The 27,433-nt window shown below is 37.2% G+C and overlaps 1 protein-coding gene across 2 annotated transcripts; it reads right to left on the bottom strand.

The window, feature by feature from the left end:
- LOC143733117 (cilia- and flagella-associated protein 337) lies at positions 1-26,402 on the bottom strand. Of its 2 annotated transcripts, none has more exons than XM_077224687.1 (21): positions 26,380-26,402; positions 25,716-25,788; positions 23,138-23,363; positions 22,086-22,232; positions 21,603-21,725; positions 21,331-21,502; positions 21,201-21,247; positions 20,942-21,079; positions 20,548-20,736; positions 19,002-19,193; positions 17,872-18,126; positions 17,620-17,784; positions 11,247-11,396; positions 10,809-10,993; positions 9,776-9,915; positions 8,177-8,325; positions 7,834-8,051; positions 5,432-5,556; positions 2,912-3,024; positions 2,435-2,560; positions 1-397 (listed from the first exon to the last, which is right to left on the bottom strand). In XM_077224687.1, the coding sequence occupies exons 2-21, from the start codon at positions 25,784-25,786 to the stop codon at positions 362-364; spliced, it is 2,967 nt and encodes a 988-aa protein (XP_077080802.1). In that variant the 5' UTR covers positions 25,787-25,788; positions 26,380-26,402; the 3' UTR covers positions 1-361. The 2 variants fall into 2 exon arrangements, with proteins under 2 accessions (XP_077080802.1, XP_077080801.1); XM_077224686.1 differs by lacking the exon at positions 26,380-26,402 and adding an exon at positions 25,871-25,906.
- Positions 26,403-27,433: the final 1,031 nt, after the last annotated feature.

Raw genomic sequence — 27,433 nt, 5'->3', positions numbered from 1 at the left:
TTTTTATTGCTAAAATTACAGTTTAATGTACAGTAAATGAAAGCTTCAAATGGAAATCATTGCAACAGCAAAAGCCACATACATAGTACAATTTCAAAAATAATGATTTTTGCTTCACATGCCAATAAATAATACATAGTGTATACAAACATTGATTTGACTGAACAAAGACGGCACAAAAGCCACTGTTAAGCCCGAGGAGGTGCATTTCTGGGCCGAACACAGTAAATCACTGACCTGTGGCAAAAAAACAACCTATAACCTCCATCACACCCACTGTCTAGTCCTTCAGTGTTTCATGTTTCAGAAGAGAATATCCGAGAGCTCACTTCTGTTCCTCTGGAGGAAGTCTGCCGCATCTTTAATTTCCAGGTCCATCTTCTAGCTCATTGATCTCCTAGAATGAGTTAAAAGTATGTGATCTGTAATTACAGTCATGCTTGTGGGGAATATGCAAATAAAACACTGTCAACGGCTTCTCGTTTAAATTAGGTGAAGACTTTAAGTGCTTAAAACTTTTTTTTCCCCACTGTGGGTGAGACACTGATATGTGTCTGACTTTTGTGTTGTGGTTGCCATAACAATGCCTCGCTCCCCTAAACGTGCCGTTACAGTCAGTAGCCCATCCTGGCACACGCCAACGCTTCTGCACTCTCTCACCAGCAACTCCTCTGTGATTCACTCTTCATTTCACTTTCAACCAGGCGCTCGCTTGAAAATTTTACAGAGAAAAGACGAAAACATTCGAGCCTTCTCATTCCACCTCACCAAAGGCTTCGCTAGCCAAGCAAAACTCCACTGTGTTGAGGCGTTCATGGCAACAAACACACAACAAACGCTCAATGCAAAACCCTGATGCTGTTCTCATAACAGAAGGGATGAAAAACTGGGTGTTGCCTTTGTTTTTCTCGTCCGCTGGTTTTGCAGACCTTTCAATCAGTATCATGAATCTGCAGGTGTGTTTGTGACTGTCACAGGCCGCATTATGGCTCCTCCACTTTTTGTCATGGATGACTTTGTCCCCACCACTTTATAAAATAGCTTGAAGCATCTCAGTTTTTTTCAGTTTGTGTGTGTGTTTGTGTGTTATAATGACAGGTGATCCAATTTGTTATTTTTAATATCGATTTTAAATTATTATATTTAATTAGTTATTTTTATATTTATTATTATAAAATTGTATTTATTTGTTTTAATCTTGAATTTATTCCATTTCAATTTCTTTATTTAGAATTATTTTATTTTATACACAATTTAGAATTTGTTATTTTTATAAAACCGAAAAAAAAAAAATTGTTTCTGCTGCTCATACATCCATTGAAATTTTGGTTTCTAACTTTTTTGCCTATATTCATTTTCTTTAGTAACTCGATATATTTATTCTTAATTTTTTTTATCAACATGAACTGGGAAACAAACAGAAACAATAGTTATAGAGCAGAATTTTTTTAAGTGATTTTTTTAGTTAGATTATTGTAATTTACTATTATTAATAATAATATATTATAATTATAATTGTATTAATAATATAATTGTTGAATGCCCCCAAGTGGGTTCTGGCCCCAGGTTGAGAACCACTGTCATAAACTATTTATATTTTCAAAACAATAAAAGTTAATGTTAAAATATATGTGCATAACATGTATATAAATATATATATATATATATATATATATATATATATATATATATATATATATATTCAGGGCTTGACATTAACACCCGCCAAACGCAGTCACTCCTACTAGCGACTTTGGCGAGTTTAATTCTATATATAATATATACATTTTTCAAATCTAGTCTTTTAAAAAGGCATCTGAAATAATAAACTAAGTGCAATGTAGTGTTGCCAAAAATATAGATTTTTCGATACATATCGATACTGAAATATCTGAAATATCCCCTCACTCACTCGTTTTGGATGAATATTGTTGGTGTTACAGGGCTTGAATTTCAGCGTGGGATTACACAAATTGCACATAATTTGACGCTCATTCCCGCAGATGAAACCGCCTCTCAGTACTAAAGTGAGTTCTTTTTCGCTGCTTATTGCGCTTAAACAGAAAATGCACCAAAAAAAAAGTCAAAATGCCGGTCTTGGCGAGTAAGTATTCACGTAAACGTTAGGTTTAGTGAATATACACAGTTTTGAAAGAAAACACATTTAACAGTATAATGGATTCGTGCGTCAGGTCTTAAAGTTGCAGCAGCGTAATATACCTGCTTCCAAATTATGAGATAATATTAATATCTATATGGCAGCTTTTCCCCATGGTATTGATGTCCCTGCATATATTCATAAGTTTAGCATTCACCTTTTTCGTGACATCACAACCAGCACATATGTGCCAAGCTGCCCCATCCCCATTATTTCTAAAACAAAGTCATGACAATGATTTTAACATGCTAAACATCTCAGAAAAGACTGACTAACTGGTATCTCCATAGCCAGAAACGGTAGAAACTCGTTCCTATAGCGGCAGTCAATATTTCGTCTCCTGCGTCGTCGCGCCGTCACCTTGATCTCCAGATCCCCAAATACTTGATCTCCAGAGAGAAACTGAGACACACATTGAAAGTAAGACAGCACTGTGTATAGAAATCCTTTATGTAGTTTTAACAACTTAAAGGGATAGTTCACCCAAAAATGAAATTTTGTCTTTAAAAACGATCTTTGAAAACGATGTCTTTAATAACTTTTCGGGGCTGGCAAGTTTAAATCCCTTAGAAGCCTATGGAGGAGTGATCCAGCTCTCAGATTTCATCAAAAATATCCTAATTTGTGTTCTGAAGATGAACGAAGGTCTTACGGGGTTGGAACAACATGGAGGAGAGTAATTACTGACAGAATTTTCATTTTTGGGTGAACTATCCCTTTAAATTGAAATGAAATTTCAATTTCTTGACTGACCGTACTGTATTTAGGCAGTGAGAACTTTTCCACAGAGCTGCGGTTGTCAGATGTGGACTCAAAGTCTGGGGTTTGTAGAGCCGTATAACCGGTTTGTAGGTTTAGAGCTAATTCTGCAATGACAAGTGGTTATAAATCATGCTTAGCTGGATTAAAAGTTTAAAAACAAGACAACATGGAATTAAATTGAACACATTAACAAAGCAATATGTCTTTACTAAGTAGTCAGAAGGAGATAATGTAAGGCAGGATTTAATTTTATTAGTCATGACTCCTTTAGTCTCAGGTGACATGCTGCTACAAAGAGGCATAAACCGGTCAGCACTGAAAATCACAAACTCTAGCCAGATAGCATTCACATGATAAACAAAACGAACTGTGGTAGATCGCTAAATGTGTGAAGACAATGTGACAATTTAATGCATTTAATGCTTTCTGTACACCTAAAGACTTTGAAAAGATTTAGAAAAGACTTTATAAGATTATCAGCTCGCATCTAAAGACTTGGGTTCACAGTTTTTAGTCTCAGACTAAGACTTGCGATAATATCAAACATGTTTGATATGAAAGACTAGAGAAAGACTGGCATAAATCGGGTCACCGACTGCAGATCATCACCTCACATTTAACGATTGAGACGACGGGAGCGCGCCGAGACTTCAGTAAGATTCCTAAAGACTGACGGTCTTTAGTCTGGGACTGTGAAAATCCTTTGGTGTACGCCCGGCAAAAGTCTGAACAAACATTTGCAGAGTGGTTGGTTATATTTAATTTATATCATTATATTTAAAACTATATTTTTAACTATTGTAAATTTTTTATTTACAATTAAGCATTGTTATATTTATTTGTTTTAAATCTTCAATTTGTTACTTTACATTTAGAATAATTGTTTGTATTATTTTAGCTTTAAACATACAGTATGTTTTGATTTTATATTATAAATAATTTTAAAAATCCAAACTCCAATTGTGTTTTTTTAACTGCTCATATACATCCACAGAAATTTTGCTTTATTAAAATGTTTACTAAACTTGAACATTGTCTTCAACCCATATACAGTATACATGGTATTTAAAAGATATTTCCTCTAGTATTTTTTTTATTTTTTATTAATAGAAACTGGGAAACAAACAGAAACAATATAGAGCAGGGAAAAAAAATCTAAAAGAGATTTCTGTCTTGTTAGATTGTATTTTACTTTATTAAAACATAATATTTAAATGAATTGTATTAGTAATATAATATCGAAGGCCCCTGATTAGGTTCCACTGTTATTTCATAAGCTATTCATGTTTCTATCAGTCTAATTGGGCCATTTTTTGAAAGAATAAGCTTTAGAGTGGATCACACTTAATAAAAAATGCCTGGATCTGCGGGAATAAAATTGTATTGAATTGGAAGATAATTTTGAAACATTTTAGACTATGAAATATTTGGTTAATATTATTTTTTTTGGCCACATAACCTTGGTTACTTCATCAATATCACTTTGAAACCAATTTTCTGATGAACAAAACTCCAGGGACATTTATCACGAATATATAAATGGCTAATTCTGAATTCATGTCTTCTCTACATTTTGTCCCAGAATCCCCTGAGCAGCTGCTCTGAAAGATCAGCGCTCAAGAAGATACTGGAGAAAGTCTGAGCATCAGCAGACGTCTAATTCTCCACCGAGTGTCTAGACAGCTGCAGGAACCGAGTAACACACCCAGCTCAGTCGGGAGGCTCAGTTAATCGCTTGTTTTGGCATGACGAGGACTGGGAGCCGGAGCTGAGGGAAGTGAGCTCAGCAAACTGACAGATCCTGTCTGTATTGGTGCTATGTTGAAGGATTTCGTTTTTTTTTATAAGGTGGGAGGTGTATTTTATTTCGCAAATGTATGCACAATACTTTTTAAAAGTTTGGAGTCGGTAAGATTAAATATTTTTGAGACTGAATATATTTGATCAAAAATACAGTAAAAACTGTAATATTGTAAAATAATATTAAAACTTAAAATAACTGTTTTCTATTTGAATATATTTTACAATGTAATTTATTCCTGTGATCAAAGCTGAATTTTCACCATCATTACTCCAGTCTTCAGTGTCACATGATCCTTCAGAAATCACTCTAAAATGCTGATTTGTTGCTTAAGAAACATTTATGATTATTATCAATGTTGAAAACAGTTGTGCTGCTTCACAGTTTTGTGGAATCCATGATAAAAAAATGTTCAGGTTCAGAAGTACAGCATTTATTTGATATAGAAATATTATTTGATATTATAAATGTATTTGCTGTCACTTTTAATCAATTTAAATCATCCTTGCTGAATAAAAGAATTAACTTATTTCAAAAAAAAAAAAGTTTTACTGATACTGACCCCAAACTTTTGAATGGTAGTGTAGTTTGAGACTACTTATGTTTACTAATAGTGCAGTGTAAATATCATATTGTTATTTTATTGGGCATATTGTTCGCTAAAGGAACCCAAAGTATTTTTGTGTGTGTGTTTGTCAATAAGTGTTCACCTTTTTGTCGATGATCACCCTCCCCTGAACTTTCACCCCAGCAGATAACACTCTCAGGACTGGCACGTGATTGGCTGTCCTCCGTCCTCTCCTCCTTCTCTTTTTTGATTGGACTGGTACGTTCTCTGTGGGGGATGTTAATGGATTACCGTTAGACATCAATCAATAATTGACGAAAGCGCACAAATTCCTGATGTTTGTCAAACGGATGAGGTCACCGAGGATGTGCCATATCCATGTCGTGACATGTTGTCGCATCATTTCGTAACATGATGGTATTAAACATTAACCAGCAGCATTCAGTGGATAAATCAACGGGTCTCAGTGACGCAAACACACATCTAGAAATATTTAAAGGGATAGTTCACCTTAAAATTACAATTTTGTTCCAGTTGAATTAATTTACTCTGCATCATATCATTCCAAACCCATTTCTAAAAGCGAATGAAGACCGGAACCAGAAACAGGATCCCCGCATCCTTAAAAAGTTTTAAATTCAGTTTGATCAAATTTAAGGTCTTAAAAGGTATAACAAAAGTCTTAATTATCATTTTAAGAAGTCTTAATTTGGGGACGGAAAAAACAAGAATCGTTATGCCACCTAATGTGATTGTTAAACTGCAAAAGCCAACGATTTAATTAAATGTGAACTCTGATCATTTGAAAGTACAAATGCGCTACAAGCTCGCCTGAGGTTGTAAAATGATCAACTGTTGATGAATTATGACAATGTTTACTTTATGGTGGTGTTTCTATTGTAATATGTTGCAGATGCTTGTAAAAGTGCTTTTTTTTTATCTCCCTCATCTGTTAGAATGAGCAACTGGAAGTAATAAAGCAAAGACATTTCAAAACAATTCTTATTCGTATGCACTGATATATCAGTATATTTTCAATACATTGGACTATGTACCACATCAGCCAATTTTAATACATACGTATATTGAATAAAACATGCCTCAAGTATTTAAACTGGTTTTGCTGATAAACAGTATGAAGTCTTTGTTGAATGTGTTCCCAAACCAGTTTAATTAAGTAAAAGAATATGAGATTCATGATTTATTTTAAGATTTTATGGGTTCATTCTATAGGGACACGCAGTATTAATGGGACTTTAAGAAAATCTGCAGAGACCCTGAAAAATGGTTTCAAACGTTTTTTAATTCCATTTGCATGAGGAACTAGTGAAATAAGTCATAATTAGCTGAATCGTGCTCTTTACCATGCAAACCCGCAATGTCCATTTGAATGGTGGAAGATACTTTTTCACTGAATGACATATTAAAATTTGATCTGTGATGGTAAACAGTCAATGACAACATTTCATATTTCTGTCTAAACTGTCCCTTTAAGAGAAAAGCTGTATAATTATAAACTCTTCTGTGTATGTGATGGATTGAATTTGAGCCCAAAACAAGTCTAAACAGAATCAGAGGAGGAAGCCTGTGGAGGGTTTCTTCACCATGACTCGACACTTTGACAGACGTCCTATTTCCCCTGCCTGTCTGTAGCCATTATTAATTTTCGGACAACTCCAAAAATAATAATCAAATGAATGGTCTATCTGGACTTTTCTACACTTCAACACATCATTCCGCCACATGCTTGAGCATAAATGGCAGATATATCCGACCAATGGCAACTTTCACTGTAGAGGTTTATTTGTTAAAGCCTCTCATTCAGAACCAAACCAGCCTTTCCATATATTGAGATTGTTTAAAGCTGCTAGACTCACATCTGGTCCGGGACATGAGCTTGTAGTTTGGGTTGACTACCTAAAGTATCTTCTTGCATTTGAGGAAAATTTGCTGAGGTTCAATGCAGAGCTAATGGCAAAACTTTTGTAAGTTTTCCAATAAGAAAAACTTCCCAAAACCTATTTCGACTTAAATTTATTTAAAAAATATCTCTTATTCAATATTTTAATTTACATAAGTAAGTAAACTAAACAAGTAAAATACAGTACAGTTATTATTATTTACAAAAAAACACTTAAGATAATGATTTAGTAGTACACAAAAAATAAGGGCAATAAAGAAGGAAAACCTCACATTTAATATGACTATATAATAATAATTTTATATTATACAATAATAATAATAATAATAATAATATTTATGAAATAATTTATACAATAATAATAACATTTTATTTTATAGAACAACAGTAAAATTATAATACTAATAGTTATTGCTGCCTTAATTTACTTGCAATCATTTATTATTATTTAATTTATCAAATCGATTTTTTTCCCAGCCCTATGTAAGGGTGAACTCGTGAAAGAATCATGAGATTGGTCAGAGAAGGTGCACTGGGCTTTTTGAAACGGGTCTTGCTCACCCAACTGCACATGCTGAGTGAGTTGGCATTGTTTAAGGCTAATAACTGATGTGCAGTTATACCTGTTGGATTGATAAGTTTCTGGGTTGCTCAAATCCCACTGCTGTTTCTGTCCAAAACAGCCAACACAACCTCCTTCACGGGTCCAGAGACAGGCCCGACGGTCCACCGACGCGCTCAGCACGAAGAGTTGAGACTCGTACACCAGGACCTCACTGCTCACTATCGCCCTCTCATGGCCCCTCCAATAGTGTAACAGTGGAGGCGATTCTTTTGCAGACTGAGAGAGACACATACTTTTAATATATGTATATAGACTGATATAATGAGCAAAATAAGGTGAATTCAGGTCAACTGGATTGCCTTCAGCAAATCATCCTAATGCAAAAAAGTACATTTCCATACCTCCATATCTCCAGCAGATAAGGCATAATGTGAGATGTCCCAGACCTTGATGGATCCTGTGGTGTCTCCAGTGACAAGTAGACTGTTTTCCTGGTCTGTGCTTAAACCCATCACACTCTCATCAAATTCATCAGGCACATAGAACTGTCCTGCATCAGACATGATGGACAAAACAAGTCATTAATCTATTGGCCTGTGCTGTTCTGATAACAGATGTAAGATACTAAGAAGAAGCCAGCCGACTCAAACAAGCGAATTCAGCCAGCTCTTGTCAACAATATTCCTCAGACAACCAATGAAGTGTAGAACCCAGTAGTTTGAAAGTTTATTGAATATACTGTTGAGTGTGATGTCAAAGCTGAATTTTCAGCATCATTACTCCAGTCTTCAGTGTCACATGATCCTTCAGAAATCATTCTAATATGATGATTTACTGCTCAATTATTATCAGTTATACTAAAGGGCTGTTGAATGCTTGAATCTGATTGGTTGACGAACGTTCTAATACGTGCAATTATTTTTAGTGAAACGCACGGCTAAAGTAGTTCCAGGCAGGTCTTGACCGCATTACAGTTCCATAACACTTTGCCAAATGATTTCAGTTATTTCAAAGATTTTTACAGTCTACAGAACCAAAACCCACAACGACACTGACGGAGCAAATAAATATAGTAAACAATAGGACAAAAAAGTCAAATTATTTACAAGTTTTTATTATGTTTTATGCATTTATTAGTTATTATGGAAAAGCACATATCTTTTTCTCGTGCTCTCTCCCACTCAAATGCACACACATACAGTATGGACACACAATTGCGTGTTGTCAGCGCTGCTCTGACGATTTTATCAGTAAAATAGTTTAGCAACTTAAAAGCTACATGACATTTCTCACGAGGTGCAGATAAACATCAGATGCTGGTGGCGAACACTGTTGAGAGACCCACAGACTAAGGTAATTCACACACGCTTAATCTCTCTCTCTCTCTCTCTCTCTCTCTCTCTCTCTCTCTCTCTCTCTCTCTCTCTAATAACTGCATTAATAACTGCATTAGTCTGCTATCAATGACAAAAAACTGACAAACGTCTTGAAATGCATCACCAGATAAATGTTTTGGGGTAAAAAATAATTGACTCCGGGCCGGAGTGTGCATTATTTTTCTAATAATTCAACAGCAGGTCGTCAATTATTCCTTACTTATTATTGGGACTGATTAATATTTTTTTCTTAACATTTTCTTTAAAAATATTAAGCAGCACAAATGCTTTCAACATTGGTAATAATAAGAAATGTTCTTTGAGCAGCAAATCAGCATGTTAGAACGATTTCTGAAGGACCATGTGACACTGAATAGAAAACAGTTACTTTAAATTGTAATAATATTTCACAATATTACTGTTTTTATCAAATAAATGCAGCCTTGGTGAGCCTTTGAGACTTCTTTCAAAAACATTAAAAAAATATTAATTATTCCAAACTTTTGACAGAGAGTTTATATATTATGGTTCCTGAAGTAGGGTGGAATTTAAAACAGTCTTCAATTTAAAAAAGTTTTTTATAGCGGTGTTTGTTCATCATTTCGTCTCAGTTATCATGTTTACCGTGGTTGTGTCTGGGCCCACAGATGCTCCACCAGCAGACGGATCCGGCCTGTGAGCTGAGCAGCACAGCACCGCTTCTCAAATGACTTTGCTGAGCTCGTTTTTGCAAGAACAGCAGTCTATGAACAGGCAGATGGACTCTACACACACAGAAGCACATTCAATTTATACATTACTGCGCTGTCAACTAATGTACCATAAATAGGACATAAAATAGGTGCAGTGGTTCTCAACTGATGGTTCAAACGCAAGGTCTGTTAAACACAAGTAATCATATAGTTATGCCTGGTGGTGGGTTTAGCAAAATGAATCATCTTGTTGTGTGAATTATTAGCTGAAGAGAGCATGGACTCCTTGAAATTCTATTCAGACAATTTAATTTGAATAATTTTGCAAATAGTTCGTCATTCCATGGTAATATTAATACATTACAATATATCGATTTTAAGGCCAATTTTCTTTGCTTGTGTATAGTAAACAAATACGGAACTCTGTTGGGTTGCCATATCAATGTAAAATCTGGGTGCTAAAACCAGTTGAGAACCAGTCTTTATGAACATATAAATATATATTTTTCTCCCCCACTGTGCATGATTTGTTAATGAAATGATTTATTAATTAAATGAATTTTACTGATACATCAAACATGCAACTTTAATTTAACCACATACAAATAATGACTATGCACATTTCAGGGATATTACAGAGGGTGTAATCTACACTTTATCTACATTTTATCATATCATTTCCCCTCTGAATTCCACATATATTGTTAGTCATGCTTTCTCATCCAGAAACATTTTGTTTTCTGCTCATTTTCAAAACAACAAAACAGGCTGTTTTTGCTCATTTGTAAATGACCTGTGTTATAATTAGCTAGCCAGCTGCTGAATACTTATTCTCTATAAATAGTCTAGGTGGATTTGGAGGGAGTTTAGCGTCAAGTAAGTGTACTTGGTACATTAAACTCTTTTAATTCAAATAAGCAAGGAGAATACTATTTTTCACCGCATGCTGCGGTCTTGGTACTAACTTCCCTTGCTGGGATCTCTGCAGTCGTGTGATGGGCTTCTGAAGAGCCAGCGTCCATATAATGATCTCTCCGTCATAACTACCAGTAGCCAGAAGTCCCAGACCTAGACAGTGATCCATCGCCAGGATATCCTCTGTGTGTTGATGACCAGACTTCCAGGACAGTTCTGCTTTTACATAGATGTCCTGTACTCACAGACACACTTCAGTAAATGACTTTTAGATCTCCAGTTCTGCTGTGTCAGCTTCTGTGCAGTGTCAGACCACCATTAAACCCCACTTTGTTTTCATAGACGTCTCACAAAAGCACACAGCCAATTGAAGATAATGAAAGCCATAACCAGAAAAAATGCACATTATGTGTTTATTCTGGCTGAAAGCCCTTTGTGCTTTTAAGTAGCCATTAAAGAGTGTATGATGGAGACAAACTGGCCCTTACCTTTGAAAACGCAATGCTATACTGAGCGATCTGTCGACTCCAGCCTGTGGCTAATAGCAGGTCGTCATGGTGACAGATGATCCCGGTGACTTCTGTGTTGGAGACGGTTTCTAGCTTATGAAGATTGAGGCCATTCAGTAAGTTCCACACCTATAGCAAGGAAATGTACCTGTTACTAACAAGTGACAACAAAAAATCATCAAATCAAAGTTTAATTCAAACAAACACTGCTGCTATTGTAATGTCCCTGAAAAAATAGCAGTCTAAGGGCGTTTTCACACCTGAAAGTCCGCACCAAGGTCCGAACCAAAGTTCACGTTTTGATACATTTTATACTTTCAGAAAGTTTTGGTTTGGTTTCACACTGCAATTATGCGAGCGCACTAAAGAACTTTATGTAACATACTTGCGTCCTGTCGTCATCGTGTGGGCTGCATCTTGACATTGATTGGTTTGTAAATTGAAGTGCGTCTGATGTCAGCGTCAAAAGTGTCAGCATTTTTGTGCGTTTTTTCCAGTTGACTTATTATTATTTCAACAGACCATACTTCAATTAAAAACCTCGTCTCCTCCTCTCCCCATGTGCTACCACGGCTTATTTTTCCTGCCACCTTCTGTTTTTTCGGCTATGCGGGACCCACCGGAACTTCCTGTAATAGGTCTGAAAGTCCGAACCATACAGAAATGCTTTCACACTAGAAACGAACCAAACCTTTGTTCAGTTTGATCCGGACCGAGACTACCTCTTTTCGTCTGACTAAATTTCATCTGTTTGGTCCGAGTAGGTTTCACACCTTTAATTTTGATTCAGACCAAACTGAAAAGTCCGAAAGTCTGGACCAAACAAGGTAGGTGTGAAAGGGCCCTAAGATAGAGGGGAGACTTTGGTACATTAAAGTTCACCCGAAAATGAAAACTCTGTCATTAATTACTCACCCTCATGTTGTTCCGAACCCGCAAGAATTTCGCTCATCTTCGGAACACAAATGAAGATTTTTTTAATGAAATTTCTGTCCCAATATTGACAACTACGCAACTACCACTTTGATGCTTTAAAACATTCATAAAGAGGTCGTAAAACTAACCCATATAAATTGAGTGGTTTATTAAAAATTTTCTAAAGATACACGATCGATTTATACGCTGAACAGATTTAATTTTCAGTTGTGGGAAACGGAAGCTCAAGCATGTTCGCTTGATTTGCAAGAACCAATGAGGTTCATTCTCGTGTTACGCAGCACGTTTGAGCTTCAATAAGAACCAATGAAGTTCATTCTCGTGTTACGCATCACGTTTGAGCTTCAGCAAGAACCCATGAGGTTCATTCTCCTGTTACGCAGCACGTTTGAGCTTCAATAAGAACCAATGAAGTTCATTCTCGTGTTACGCAGCATGTTTGAGCTTCAGCAAGAACCAATGAGGTTCATTCTCGTATTACGCAGCACGTTTGAGCTTCAGCAAGAACCAATGAGGTTCATTCTCGTGTTACGCAGCACGTTTGAGCTTCAGCAAGAACCAATGAGGTTCATTCTCGTGTTACGCATCACGTTTGAGCTTCAATAAGAACCAATGAAGTTCAATCTCGTGTTACGCATCACGTTTGAGCTTCAGCAAGAATCAATGAAGTTCATTCTCGTGTTACGCATCACCTTTGAGCTTCAGCAAGAACCAATGAGGTTCATTCTCGTGTTACGCTGCACGTTTGAGCTTAAAGGGTCACTCCACCCATTTCAACATTAATCTTTATTGAAAGTGGGTTATATATGTAGTCGAAATGTAAAAGAAATTTTGAATTTGGTGCCCTCTTGACCGAGAAAAGACAGAAAATAACTTTGGGGCGCATTTGTATGTAAGACAACAACTCCCACAATGCAGCTCCGCAAGCCACAGCTCCGCAAGCCACTCCCACTAATCCAGAACAGCGCAAACATTAGAGAAATCACTCTTCCGTCTACAAGAAGGCTAGCTGCCAAATGAGTTTGAAATTCATTTCACAAAAAATGTCTAGTTAGTTGGCTGTGGCGAGCAGGACGAGGGCGAGGGACGTGAGAGGACGGCGCGAGTGATAATGAATGACACCTGTGCAGCGGTCTCATATCTCTCACGGAGGAGCGGAAGCACAAAAGGAACAGGCCTGATTTTATGTTTTGTTTCTGTTGTGTGTGGCCAGCTGGCTTATACTTTTGTTTTGTATTTGTTTATTTTACTATTAAAACGTTCAAATGTTCGCCGGTTCCAGCCTCCTTCTTTCCACAACAACGAACCCCGTTACATTGGCAAACATTAGTGAATTACTCGTTTGTATTTCTTTCTATATGGTGAATTATTGCATGATACCTGGATGTTCAGTCAGGCGAAACTAGGATGGTTCACATCACAACACAAACGTCCGTGTGGTCGTCTGATTCAGAGATTTCGTCCAGGAGAAATTGCGATCGTTGAAATTCTCTGCAGCAGACGGACTCTATCTGTGTCCGTAGCGCACAGCGAGAGCACACGCACCAGCAGCCCGCCTCAGCTCGACCCAGTCCGGGCTCCTCGTCCGCGACAGGCAGCCGCCTCCTGATCCTCCATGAGCCTCAGCTGCTCTTCACTATATTGCGGCTCGTAAAGATAGCCACGAACAGCGGATTCGAGCAGCAGAATTTCAAAATCCTCTATTCCATATCATGTTTAGTTTCTTCCGTCATTGTCGTAACTTCCTATATCCACAGCGCTTGTTAGCTTAGCTTATAAACAAGATGGCTGATATTGCTTTCAGTATCTGCAAGTGAAGTCCCACCCACTGATCTGTGATAGCTCTGTTAGCGCATTAGGCACAACCCCCTATGGGCGGGTTTGAAAGGGTGGGAATTTGTGCTTGTAGTCTATACAGAAATCCCCCCTTTTTACACTTCCTCCTACAATGACGTCAAATGACGATTTTTGCGTCATTGTAGGAGGAAGTGAAAAAGGTAAATAGTAGATTTCTCTCGTCTCAGGGGAAAATGAAAGAATGTTGCACGACCATTCAATAGTATGACTGGTTGTCTAACAATGGACCTCTTAATGCAAATGGGTGGAGTGACCCTTTAAACAAGAACCAATGAGATTCATTCTCATGTTACGCAGCACGTTTGAGCTTCTGTGAGAACCAATGAGGTTCATTCTCGTGTTACGCAGCACGTTTGAGCTTCTGTGAGAACCAATGAGGTTCATTCTCGTGTTACGCTGCACGTTTGAGCTTCAACAAGAACCAATGAGATTCATTCTCATGTTACGCAGCACGTTTGAGCTTCTGTGAGAACCAATGAAGTTCATTCTCGTGTTACGCAGCACGTTTGAGCTTCAATAAGAACCAATGAAGTTCATTCTCGTGTTACGCATCACGTTTGAGCTTCAGCAAGAATCAATGAAGTTCATTCTCGTGTTACGCATCACCTTTGAGCTTCAGCAAGAACCAATGAGGTTCATTCTCGTGTTACGCAGCACGTTTGAGCTTCAGCAAGAACCAATGAGGTTCATTCTCGTGTTACGCTGCACGTTTGAGCTTAAACAAGAACCAATGAGATTCATTCTCATGTTACGCAGCACGTTTGAGCTTCTGTGAGAACCAATGAGGTTCATTCTCGTGTTACGCAGCACGTTTGAGCTTCTGTGAGGACAAATGAGGTTCATTCTCGTGTTACGCAGCACGTTTGAGCTTCAGCAAGAACCAATGAGATTCATTCTCGTGTTACGCTGCACGTTTGAGCTTAAACAAGAACCAATGAGATTCATTCTCATGTTACGCAGCACGTTTGAGCTTCTGTGAGAACCAATGAGGTTCATTCTCATGTTACGCAGCACGTTTGAGCTTCTGTGAGAACCAATGAGGTTCATTCTCGTGTTACGCTGCACGTTTGAGCTTCAACAAGAACCAATGAGATTCATTCTCATGTTACGCATCACCTTTGAGCTTCAGCAAGAACCAATGAGGTTCATTCTCGTGTTACGCAGCACGTTTGAGCTTCAGCAAGAACCAATGAGGTTCATTCTCGTGTTACGCTGCACAAGAACCAATGAGATTCATTCTCATGTTACGCAGCACGTTTGAGCTTCTGTGAGAACCAATGAGGTTCATTCACGTGTTACGCAGCACGTTTGAGCTTCTGTGAGAACCAATGAGGTTCATTCTCGTGTTACGCAGCACGTTTGAGCTTCAGCAAGAACCAATGAGGTTCATTCTCGTGTTACGCTGCACGTTTGAGCTTAAACAAGAACCAATGAGATTCATTCTCATGTTACGCAGCACGTTTGAGCTTCTGTGAGAACCAATGAGGTTCATTCTCGTGTTACGCAGCACGTTTGAGCTTCTGTGAGAACCAATGAGGTTCATTCTCGTGTTACGCTGCACATTTGAGCTTCAACAAGAACCAATGAGATTCATTCTCATGTTACGCATCACGTTTGAGCTTCAGCAAGAATCAATGAAGTTCATTCTCGTGTTACGCATCACCTTTGAGCTTCAGCAAGAACCAATGAGGTTCATTCTCGTGTTACGCAGCACGTTTGAGCTTCAGCAAGAACCAATGAGGTTCATTCTCGTGTTACACTGCACGTTTGAGCTTAAACAAGAACCAATGAGATTCATTCTCATGTTACGTAGCACGTTTGAGCTTCTGTGAGAACCAATGAGGTTCATTCTCGTGTTACGCAGCACGTTTGAGCTTCTGTGAGAACCAATGAGGTTCATTCTCGTGTTACGCAGCACGTTTGAGCTTCAGCAAGAACCAATGAGGTTCATTCTCGTGTTACGCTGCACGTTTGAGCTTAAACAAAAACCAATGAGATTCATTCTCATGTTACGCAGCACGTTTGAGCTTCTGTGAGAACCAATGAGGTTCATTCTCGTGTTACGCAGCACGTTTGAGCTTCTGTGAGAACCAATGAGGTTCATTCTCGTGTTACGCTGCACGTTTGAGCTTCAACAAGAACCAATGAAGTTCATTCTCGTGTTACGCAGCACGTTTGAGCTTCTGTGAGAACCAATGAGGTTCATTCTCGTGTTACGCTGCACGTTTGAGCTTCAACAAGAACCAATGAGATTCATTCTCATGTTACGCAGCACGTTTGAGCTTCTGTGAGAACCAATGAGGTTCATTCTCGTGTTACGCAGCACGTTTGAGCTTCAGCAAGAACCAATGAGGTTCATTCTCGTGTTACGCTGCACGTTTGAGCTTAAACAAGAACCAATGAGATTCATTCACATGTTACGCAGCACGTTTGAGCTTCTGTCAGAACCAATGAGGTTCATTCTCGTGTTACGCAGCACGTTTGAGCTTCTGTGAGAACCAATGAGGTTCATTCTCGTGTTACGCAGCACGTTTGAGCTTCTGTCAGAACCAATGAGGTTCATTCTCGTGTTACGCAGCACGTTTGAGCTTCTGTGAGAACCAATGAGGTTCATTCTCGTGTTACGCTGCACGTTTGAGCTTAAACAAGAACCAATGAGATTCATTCTCATGTTACGCAGCACGTTTGAGCTTCTGTCAGAACCAATGAGGTTCATTCTCGTGTTACGCAACACGTTTGAGCTTCAGCAAGAACCAATGAAGTTCATTCTCGTGTTACGCAGCATGTTTGAGCTTCAGCAAGAACCAATGAGGTTCATTCTCGTGTTACGCAGCACGTTTGAGCTTCAACAAGAACCAATGAGATTCATTCTCGTGTTACGCAGCATGTTTGAGCTTCAGCAAGAACCAATGAGGTTCATTCTCGTGTTACGCAGCATGTTTGAGCTTCAGCAAGAACCAATGAGGTTCATTCTCGTGTTACGCAGCACGTTTGAGCTTCAGCAAGAACCAGTGAAGTTCATTCTCGTGTTACGCAGCACCTTTGAGCTTCAGCAAGAACCAATGAGGTTCATTCTCGTGTTACGCTGCACGTTTGAGCTTCAGCAAGAACCAATGAGGATCATTCTCGTGTTACGCAGCACGTTTGAGCTTCAGCAAGAACCAATGAAGTTCATTCTCGTGTTACGCAGCACGTTTGAGCTTCAGCAAAAGGTTTGTTCTCGCACGTCAACGTAGGTTCGGTTGAGCTTCTCTTTATGTTTGCTGATCAATGTTTATATGTAAATAAAAGCCTAAATATTATCTGTTCATCATATAAAATGATCTTGTCACTCCAGACTTTTTTTTACTAAACCGCTCAATTCATATGGATTAGTTTTACAATTTCTTTATGAACTTTTTAAAGCGTCAAAAAGTGGTAGTTATCTTCATTTGTGTCCTGAAGATGAACGAAAGTCTTACGAGTTGGAGCGACATGAGGTTGAGTAATTCATTACAGAATTTTCATTTTTAGCTGAACTATCCCTTCAAATGGATCTTGTGGTACATCTTACACTTACCTTGATAGTGCCATTGGTGGCCGCAGAGATCAGTCTGCGCTGGTGTATGTCTAGTGCCATACAGGACACCTCCTCCTTACCATGAGCGTTTCTTACCTCCATCCTCTTAATTCCTGTCTTCACATCCCACACAGTCAATGTGGAGTCAGCACAGGCTGTGATTACCTCGACCATGCACAAAATACACATTAAAGATAAGAACCTATAATGTTCAGTCTACAAACCATCTATCAAACAAACCCAAACACCAACCTGTTCAAGATGAGGATTATAGAGGGCACAGGTGAACAGGCCAGAACTGTTGTTTGCTTTTGTTTTATTGGATTCTGTCAGTTGAAACACGGCCACATACTCCCTGCAGGTCACCAGGAGCACAGGATCCGCAGCCAGGTTGAGGAGCAAAGGAAAGCTGCCCTGGTCTGGGGTAACACCTGCTTGGATATTGGGGAATTTCAGGTGAAATGTCTTTACGCATTGTTGAGAAGGAATATCCCATATTTTCAGCACCTGAAAGGTGACACGGAAATAGACCAGAGCTATTGACTTGCATTTCAACTAATTATCTTTGACTTTTTTTGCATGTAGGCAATGCATGATTTCCATTTCTAATGCAAAAAACAAATCTGCACACCAGTGGCCGGATTCACCAAAATTCTTAAGAGTCCAATTTTTCTTAACTGCTATATTCTGCTTATTTTCTTAAGATTGTTCTTAAGGCTTCAGAATTTTTTTTAATGAATCTTCTCAAAAACCATCGTAAATAACTTATTAAAGTTAAGATAACCTCCAACTTGTCTTAAATCATCAAAGGTAAGATGTTTATGGATTTATTGGTTTGTTTCAAATTAATTGTTGTAATTAAGCATTACAACATATCAATAGTTTCATTTTACATTTCTACAACTAGGGCATGATTGATGTAAACTATGATTGTTTATGATTGTGCTAAGCCTAACTCTACAAAAACACAAAAATAATTGCGTTTTTACCTACAATTAAGACATAATTTTGGGCAGAATTCAGCACAGAGCGTACATACAGATAGGATGCATTCACTCTAGATAGAGCACCAAAAATAAATTGCATGGTTATCAAGTGTGCACGCTTATGATTATTGCAGTCATCTGCAGACGCAAAAACATGGCCTTCGTTGACTAATCAGCGAATCTTCAGCAAGAATTACCAAACGGCAAAGTCTGTCATTTTCTTCTTAAGAAAAAAAAACTATGTTCTTAAGAAGATATTTGAGAAGTGTTCAAAAATTGCACTTAAGAATATTCTTACTAACGTCTTGGAATGTATCTTTCTTAAGAAGATTTTCATGAATCCAGCCCCAGGATCTTTTGTTTTCCATTTAGACATTTAGTATGTGGAAAACTAACAGCATCCTTAGAGTAGCTGAAGATCTTGCCCAATGCTTGGTGAATAACCACATCCACCACAGAGGTCTGGTGACTATGCAGAACCGCAGTTGGGCGGGAGGTCACAAAGCGGTTCCACAGTCTGACAACAGGACCCACTCCAGCTGTTACCAGCAGACTGAGAGAGAAACTGAAGTCAAAACACTTGACTCCCTACGGCAGAAGAAGGAGATGAAAACATAGTGAATGGGTTTCAATGTTACTTCATTATTTTCTGGTAGTCGTGTTGCAATTTAGTCTGACTAACAAGTGAATCACAGTACTCTTGTTTTACACAATATCCAGGCTCTGATTTTCTTCTCGGGCAAATAAATTTGTAACTACTGTGCGGGTGGCTTAATACTTCTCTGGAAATTAAATGGAAAATACTGGGAAATGGTCTGTTTTAATAAATCCGTCAAAACAACTAAATGAAGATGTTTTATTGGGGTCTGACTCTGAACACTCCCATTGAAAACCACAACAACAACCTCTCTGAATCATGAGTGTATATTTAGTTTTACTATAAATGGTCTGTGACTGTCTTTCCCCATGAAAAACATCATCCCTTTGAACTGTGACCTAAAAATGAGCTTTGGAATCAATAAATCTGTCTGTCTATCCATCTATCTGTGTTTGTTTATCTATCTATATATTTGTTTGTTCTATATATCTACTGTATATATGCATTTGTTTATCAATCTATCTGTCTATGGATCTATCTGTCATGTGTTTATTTGTTTATCTATCTATCTATCTATCTATCTATCTATCTATCTATCTACCTATGTATTTATTTGTTATCCATCTGTCTGTCTATCTACTGGATCTATGTGTTCGTTTATCTATTCAACTATATGTATGTATGTCTGTCTATAAATTTATCTATCCAACCATCTATCTATCTATCTATCTATCTATCTATCTATCTATCTATCTATCTATCTATCTATCTATCTGTCACGGAACACACACAGGAGGCAGAAAATCCAAGAGCAGTAGTTTTTACTTAAAGGGCAATCCAAACTCGTAGTCATCCAGGCAGGTGTCAAAATCCAATAAGGCAATCCAAAACACAAGACAAAAACAAGAAACAGGCAGATACAGACTAGAAAGTGAGGTGACATAAACCAAGGACTCCGTAACAAACACTAACACAGACAGGGAATATATACACACAGAACTAACAAGGTGATGGGAAACAGCTGAGTGCAATAATCAGATAAGTGACAGAACAGAATGCTGGGAATTGTAGTCTAATATGAATGACACCGTGAGAACGAGGACCTCTAGTGATAACCCAGGGAAACACAACCAGACACTGTGACACTATCTATCTATCTATCTATCTATCTATCTATCTATCTATCTATCTATCTATCTATCTATCTATCTATCTATCTATCTATCTATCTATCTATCTATCTATCTATCTGTTATCTATCTGGCATAGAAGACAAATATGGAATACAGAGAATAAATATATTATGTACATACATACGGTACAATACAAACATTATATATTCACCTTTTCTATTTTCCAAATGTATTTTTCTCTCTTCTGATTGACATCAATGATGACCACAGAGCTGGCTGGACTTTCTGATGATGTAATAATGAGCTCATCATGGGGCGCATACAGGATTCTGTTGATCGGCTCGCTGTGGATTTTTGGGATGTGCTGATAGGAGATCAGTGCGCTGTGGCCACATATATCCTGTTCAGGGTTCATGAAAAAAAAAAATGTTTTACAACATCAGTGACATGAAATTTTAGAAGTAGAAAAAATGGATTATAATAATAAATTCAGTCATTTTAACAGATACTTTTCTGTTGTTGAATCAAAGGTTTTCATAGAAGAAAAATCACACATTTCCAAAATCATTCTACAATCATCCCTACATAAAGATACACATACTCACTGGCATAAAGATTTGAAATGGGCCAGTTTGGTTGGTGAAAGGAATTTCAAAGAGCCCCTTGAAAGGCTTAAGAAACCATAGCAAATTCACAGAGCCTTTCTCATCTCCCCACATCAGCACACACTTTTCTCCTGGAGCCTAGATGCAGATTAAACATGACTCACAGTCAACTAAAACAAAAACAAACCAGCTTGGAGAATTAACAAGCTTAAAATAAATTCCAGTTCAACACCAGGGCATTAAAATGTCAGCGGCCTACCTCTGTGTCATACCAATAACATAGAGCAGTAGCAGCATGACTCAGTCCTGAAAACAACAAAGAAGACAACAAGGTCAAAATTTAAGCAGAAAAGCAAACTAATTCATCTAGCAGATTTGCTGGCTCATACCAAACAAATGAACCTGCTCTACACCAAATCTGGTGGAAACATCAAAGAAGTGGATGCCCCTGCTCAGGGTTGACACAGCGATCTTGTGAACATTTCCCATGTAGACAGCATCTGTGGTCCAGCCCTGGAACCTCCTATGATATTGCCTTTTATTAAAGGGGTCAGCAGTCATCTACAGGGATGAAGGAGAAGTGTTGGACTCATGAAGCTTAGGTCACAAAATATTATTTTTTAAAATATATAATCATGTAAATTAATTGTTAATATGTCACCTGCAGTGGCTTTATGTTGTTCAGATGACTGTTCCACACAACGAGAGTTCCTCTCTTGCTGACGCTGATGTAACGCATAGGTGGAGACTGACTCAAAGCCAAGACACGCGTGATAGGCTCTTGCTGATGTAATGAGTGAGTGATTTTATAATTAGAATAGTAGAAAGACAGTGAAATAATACTTTTTTTACGCATATTCTAAACAAAAATAAATAATACAATTATATATAGATAGACAGACAAACAGACAGACTGATAGATAGACAGACAGACAGATAGATGGAAAAAGCTGATAGATAGATAGATAGATAGATAGATAGATAGATAGATAGATAGATAGATAGATAGATAGATAGATAGATAGATAGATAGATAGATAGATAGATAGACTGAATAATAACAGTAATAACAGGTGGTTTTGTCAAGGAAACATAATTAATGGCCACAAAGTTAAAAACGCTGCATAAAGTTGTCAGCTGTCACCTTGTTATAGGCACAGTGGCGTATTAAAGGCTGTGAGATGGGTACATTTTTACAGGCCTGCATCGTGTCTATGATATGTTTGTAATGCTGATACATGAAGTTGTGGAACGTTTGCCATCCTACACGACCATGGCAAGAGATGTCCATCTGTACAAAAGAAGATATTCTGCTGTGATTGCAGGGGCCGGTTTGCACAAAGCTATTCTATAGTGTTAAACAAGTCTAAAATTTACTCATAGACTAGTCTAATGCAAGTTAGACTGTTTCACAAAAATAAAGACTGATTTAATTTAGATCAATAAAATTAGCACCTTAACCCCAGGCTAACTTAGGTCTAAGACTGTTACCTTGGCAACCAGCAGTAACAATCAGTTACATTACAAACAGCCAAAAGAAAAGGGAAAATGGCTCATAATTTGTGGTTTGCTGACGACGTTATGGAGAGAGCTATGAGGAGGGAAAGGGTTTTTAGGGACCGCAGTTACCTACTGGAAATATATAATAAGAAGGACTTTTTTTTTCTGTACGTCTTTAACGCTCCGCTCAACGGACGGATTAACGCTGTCGTAGCAATCTTTTACCAAATTAAACATTTCTTTCTTGTTACTACATTCTCTGCTAAATTTCCCAAGTAAAATGTCCTTGTAACTGTTATACTCCTCCAACAAACACATGTTTTCCGCTGGGGTAAACTGCATTGAGCGGTTGAATGCGCTTACTCGATCCGCCATGTTTTTTGTTTTGAAAAGTGTCTTATTTTACCCAGAATGCATTGCAGTGTAGTCCTACTTAAGATAGTCAGGGTCTTAAGTGCTTTGTGCAACGGTCTGATTTAGATGTCTATCTGAAGTCTGACTATCTACTATATCTAAGCCACAGTCAAAGTCTATCTTTGTGAAACCGGCCCTAGGTCATATAATAGAGCCCAAACAGGCACATGTAACTCTCCACATGAAAAGACAGGCATAGCAAGTTGTGTTTTAAACAACAGACCTAAGCTTGTCTTTTCCTGACAAGTTAAAGTAAATAACCACGAATTGAAGATAACTGGCCTCATTGAATAACTCCTCCACATCACTTCTCTGGTAGTCTTGGCCTGTCACTTCTTTCAGAGAGGAGAAGAACTCATCAAAACTCATAGAATTAGCCGAGACTCGGTCACATGCTCTTCTGTTGGGTTTGGATCTCACAGAACGCTGCTTGAAGAACGATTCCATCATCGACCTCAGATGACTCGACTGCAATGACTCCAAGAGACGGACACTCCGGCCTGCAAAACTAAAGATTTAATGGAGCAGAGAGGGAAAATATGGTGTGAAATAAATATGTATGTACAGAGTCATACAGCAGCTGTGATTCAACAATGATGATCAAAATGATGATTACTAGGAAATGCATGGAGAAAAAGATAGACAGAGGGAGTACAGAAGAGCAGGAGTAGGTTTTCTAGGGAGAGACCGTGCTTGTGTGAGACAGTGACAGAGACGCCCTGTGGAGCAAACAGCAATTGCAGGTACTTTCTCAATGCGTCTTGAACCCACATGAATGCCACCATAAAGTGGTAAATACGAGTGGGAAGCTCTGATTTAGTTTACGAGTGTGTGTCAGTGAGAAACGTGGCAGGATACAGCAATACTTATGGGTGTTTAGCAGCACATTTTCAGGCTCTTTTATTTACAACAAAATAATCCAATTGTCTGCACAGAATGTAATAGCATTGTAACATAAAGTAATAAATTAATGACGAAGTGGCCTCATGCATTAAAGGTGCTCTAAGCGATGTCTTGTGACATCACTTCTTGTTGACGTTTAAAGTATTGTCAAACAAAACGAAGGCTAGCTAGACCCTCCCTCCTCCTCATCCGCGCACTAACCCCCCAAACCCTTCTTATCTGTTATTGGCTGGAACAGTTTGTTATGTTTCGTGGTGCGGGTAAGCCCAGTTTGTTTTTGTTGCCGTTTGTGGAGCCTGGGGTGTCTGCAGAGACCGTATTTTTTTACAGTGTGTTCAGGGGACAGGCAGCTAGCGGATAGTGAGGAGATGTTTGTTGTATGTGACAAAAAATGTTTTGGCCAAAAAAACGCGTGACATCGCTTTGAGCACCTTTAATTAAACACATAAAAAAGCTAAACACACCTGATGCAAATTGTTTGTTCTTCATTTTTTAGAAAAACCTGTTGCATTTTTTTTTGTGTAGTTAATAAAGAGACTCTCATAACCCCAAAAAGGTATATCTGTTCTGATAGGGTTGTGTGGGCAGGAGGGGGGAAACACAATTTTATAAAATATTAAAATGAAACTAATCAAATAATCACTTAATTTGTATTGGAAAAGTAATTAAAACTTCTATGTTTAGAAACTTCTAAAATGGAAAAGCGTTTCCCATTTATTTTCATTCTGATGTTAAACAAACAAGCAGTATTTTGTTTTTTCACTTTTATTTTTAATAACTTGCAATATGGCTAATACTGATATAATTTAACAACAGAGTGTCATCCATTCCACTGTGCAGTGAAATCAAAATGAAATATCTTCTATGATTGATCATGAAAGCATGTTGCCATGAGTATCCGACAACAAACCTAAATGAGCTGGAAAAGTTACTGATTGAAACACAACCCCTAATCACAGCTAAGCCGATTTATAATCACACATGGCAGCACTTAACATGCCAGTTCTTTAACAAAGCATTTTTCCTGTAATATGTTCATTTTTATACATGGCTTGGCTAGGTCAAAATATTATAACTACTGTGAAAACACAATTATATACTAGCTTTGTTTCCCTGCATTATACAAATTCAATATATGATCGTCCAACCAATACTCTTCTGTTTTTAGATGTTTAGACACCTAAAGTGAGTCAAACTTTGTACAAGTAGCTAGGTAGGCAATGTATTCTTTCCATTCAAATACAAATTTTTAGAGATGCACCGATATGGAGATTTAGACCAATACTATAACTGATAGCCTATTCCCTAGAATTTTTGGAAGCCGATAACTAATATATTGGCCAATAAATCTAAATTCAATTGCTTATTTCAAAAACAAAAGGCTCATTAACCTATAAATGCCACGTCCCAAGCTCTTCAGAAGAAATCAAAAGTAGGCTATACAATAGATAACTGCTTTTATTGTAAAACCTTAACTGTAGAAAACAAAGAGAGTATAAGATATCTGTTCACAAAAAGAGATATTTCTTTAAAATCTCATCTAAACGTTTAAGATATTAACTTTTAAAACACATCTAAAGCGCGCGAACAAGTCACATCATGCTGAGAGCACCAATCAAACCCTCATGGCGAGCAGCTTGCATCTGACGTGCTTCAAAAGGAGGAAATAATCATACATAATTTATCATCTTTAATATATCGAACTAATTTTATCTGTTCATTTAAAAATAATATTTATTGGTTACCGTTAAATCACTGATTTGAACGCCGATATTTCATGCATGTCAAATTTAGGATTTATTTGATTTATCAAATTAAATTGATTCTATATAACACCTTATGTTTGTGGAAAAAACATGCAGACGGAATAAAAAATATTACTGCAGGTATGAATTTCTGTGTAAGCAGCGATATGCCATATCACTGAATGATCAATGAAAAAAACAAGTCTATTTACTGTTGAGTGCTGCTGGGTAGTTCCTCCTTATAGACCTTCCATAGATCCTTATGTCGTTTCAAGGTATCCATACCTAATAAAAGCAAGAGATACACAGTTTAAAGCAGATATGGTAAAACAAAGCTTCAGAAATACAGTCAATACAGTTTCAATACTTTGTTTAGTGTGCCGAGCTTTGTTTTTACGGACTCCCCTTCTTTCAGCCTCTAAGATTTTAAAACAGGAGACAGATGCTCAGGTTTCTAGATTAATCATCCATTAGTTACTAAGACAATGTCCTACAACAACAGAACTAAGGAGGGCAAACTTATTTGCTGCTTTATTGAACACATTTATTATCATTTACCTTTTTAATATATAATTTTCTCTATTTATTGCTTACTTTGTTTACTCATTGTGGTTACTTCTACGGTAAACAATATCGATTAAAAACAGCGGTTTTCACATACAGTACCACAATTCTTAACGTAAGGCATTATAAAAAATATTGAAGTCATAAATGAATAAAGGAACATCTTCCAGCCAGTGTAACCGCCAAGGAGGATCTTACAGCTAACGTTACGTTTCAAAAACAACCGTTAAAATGTAAACACTCGGTATACAATTTATACTAATTTGTCTGTGATAAATAAATAAATAAATACACTATACTATGGACGAAAACCTTGCTTAGCCTTGTTTCTTGTCAGAGAAATTTAACGTATGATTTTGATAATCTAATTTACTTACCAGTCAGTTCTCAAATTTGATTGGCTGAGGAGTAACGTTATTTATTTTCACCAAAAGAGAGCGCTGCTGATTATGTTACTTGCTCGCGCGCTCTTCTTCTACTTTATCCATGAAGAACAAGTACTTATGCTTTCAATCTAGTCAGACACACACTATTCATGTTACATCAAAGTAATACTGTTTGTATGTAATATATAAGACGGCCTTAACAGGGTGCGGAATGGTTTTGCACACAATTTTAAACGTTCTGAAACAACACTCTTTACTATATTTACCAAGTGACTGAAAGTATATCCCCGGTATGAAGAAATAAATACAAATAATTTACAAAACTAAGCAATTGCACTTGCAACAATTACATTTTCAGAAAGCACATACATGTGCTCAAAATTAGTATAAAATGCAAAATAATAAGAGTATTAGGGATACAACTAAAAGCGTAAACATAGGCCTAAAATAACATTTGAAAAATTGTATATACTATATACAGTAAAGTATATTTACAGTTTGTAAAAAGAAAAACATATTAAGTACAATTAGAAAATATTACAAATATTTGTTAAAAATAGTCATACATTTGTTTTAATACTGTTTTGATCTGTGCTATTTTCAGTAGTTTACTATTTTTATTTGTGTTATTTTTTAAAGTATTAAACCATCTAAGATCAGTTTGACCCACAGACATTATAATAATAAGAAATCATAAAGCTGAGGTTAAGGTATACCAAATAAAAACGGTTATCTTTTTTCATGTACATGCTGATTGTTGCATTGTTGAAAATATTGAAAAACGTAAAATAAAATATGTATAAATAAGATATTACAGCTACTTCTGAAAAACAAAAAAACAAAAAAAATTGTAATTTGTCAAACAACGTTTAATATAGACACTTGTTGTATAGATTATCTTTTCTCCCTTTGTGATACACGGAAATCTTGCTAAGTTGCCTTGCTTCTTGAAATGTACCGCAATATTTGAATCATCTAAA

Source organism: Siphateles boraxobius, unplaced genomic scaffold (genome assembly GCF_051911475.1).
Source record: "Siphateles boraxobius isolate OS27281-9 unplaced genomic scaffold, OSU_SipBor_1 90, whole genome shotgun sequence".
Lineage (NCBI taxonomy): Eukaryota > Metazoa > Chordata > Actinopteri > Cypriniformes > Leuciscidae > Siphateles > Siphateles boraxobius.
This window is presented reverse-complemented; position numbering and strand designations above follow the sequence as displayed.

What these genes read in the sequence shown, in the direction of transcription:
- LOC143733117 (XM_077224687.1), bottom strand. Translation starts at nt 25,786, where the DNA reads ATGGATACCTTGAAACGACATAAGGATCTATGGAAGGTCTATAAGGAG. An exon ending in ACAACATAAAGCCACTGCAG is followed by an intron (nt 21,503 to 21,602) that starts GTGACATATTAA and finishes TCATCCCTGTAG; the next exon opens with ATGACTGCTGACCCCTTTAA. An exon ending in GAAACTTATCAATCCAACAG is followed by an intron (nt 5,557 to 7,833) that starts GTATAACTGCAC and finishes CATCCCCCACAG; the next exon opens with AGAACGTACCAGTCCAATCA.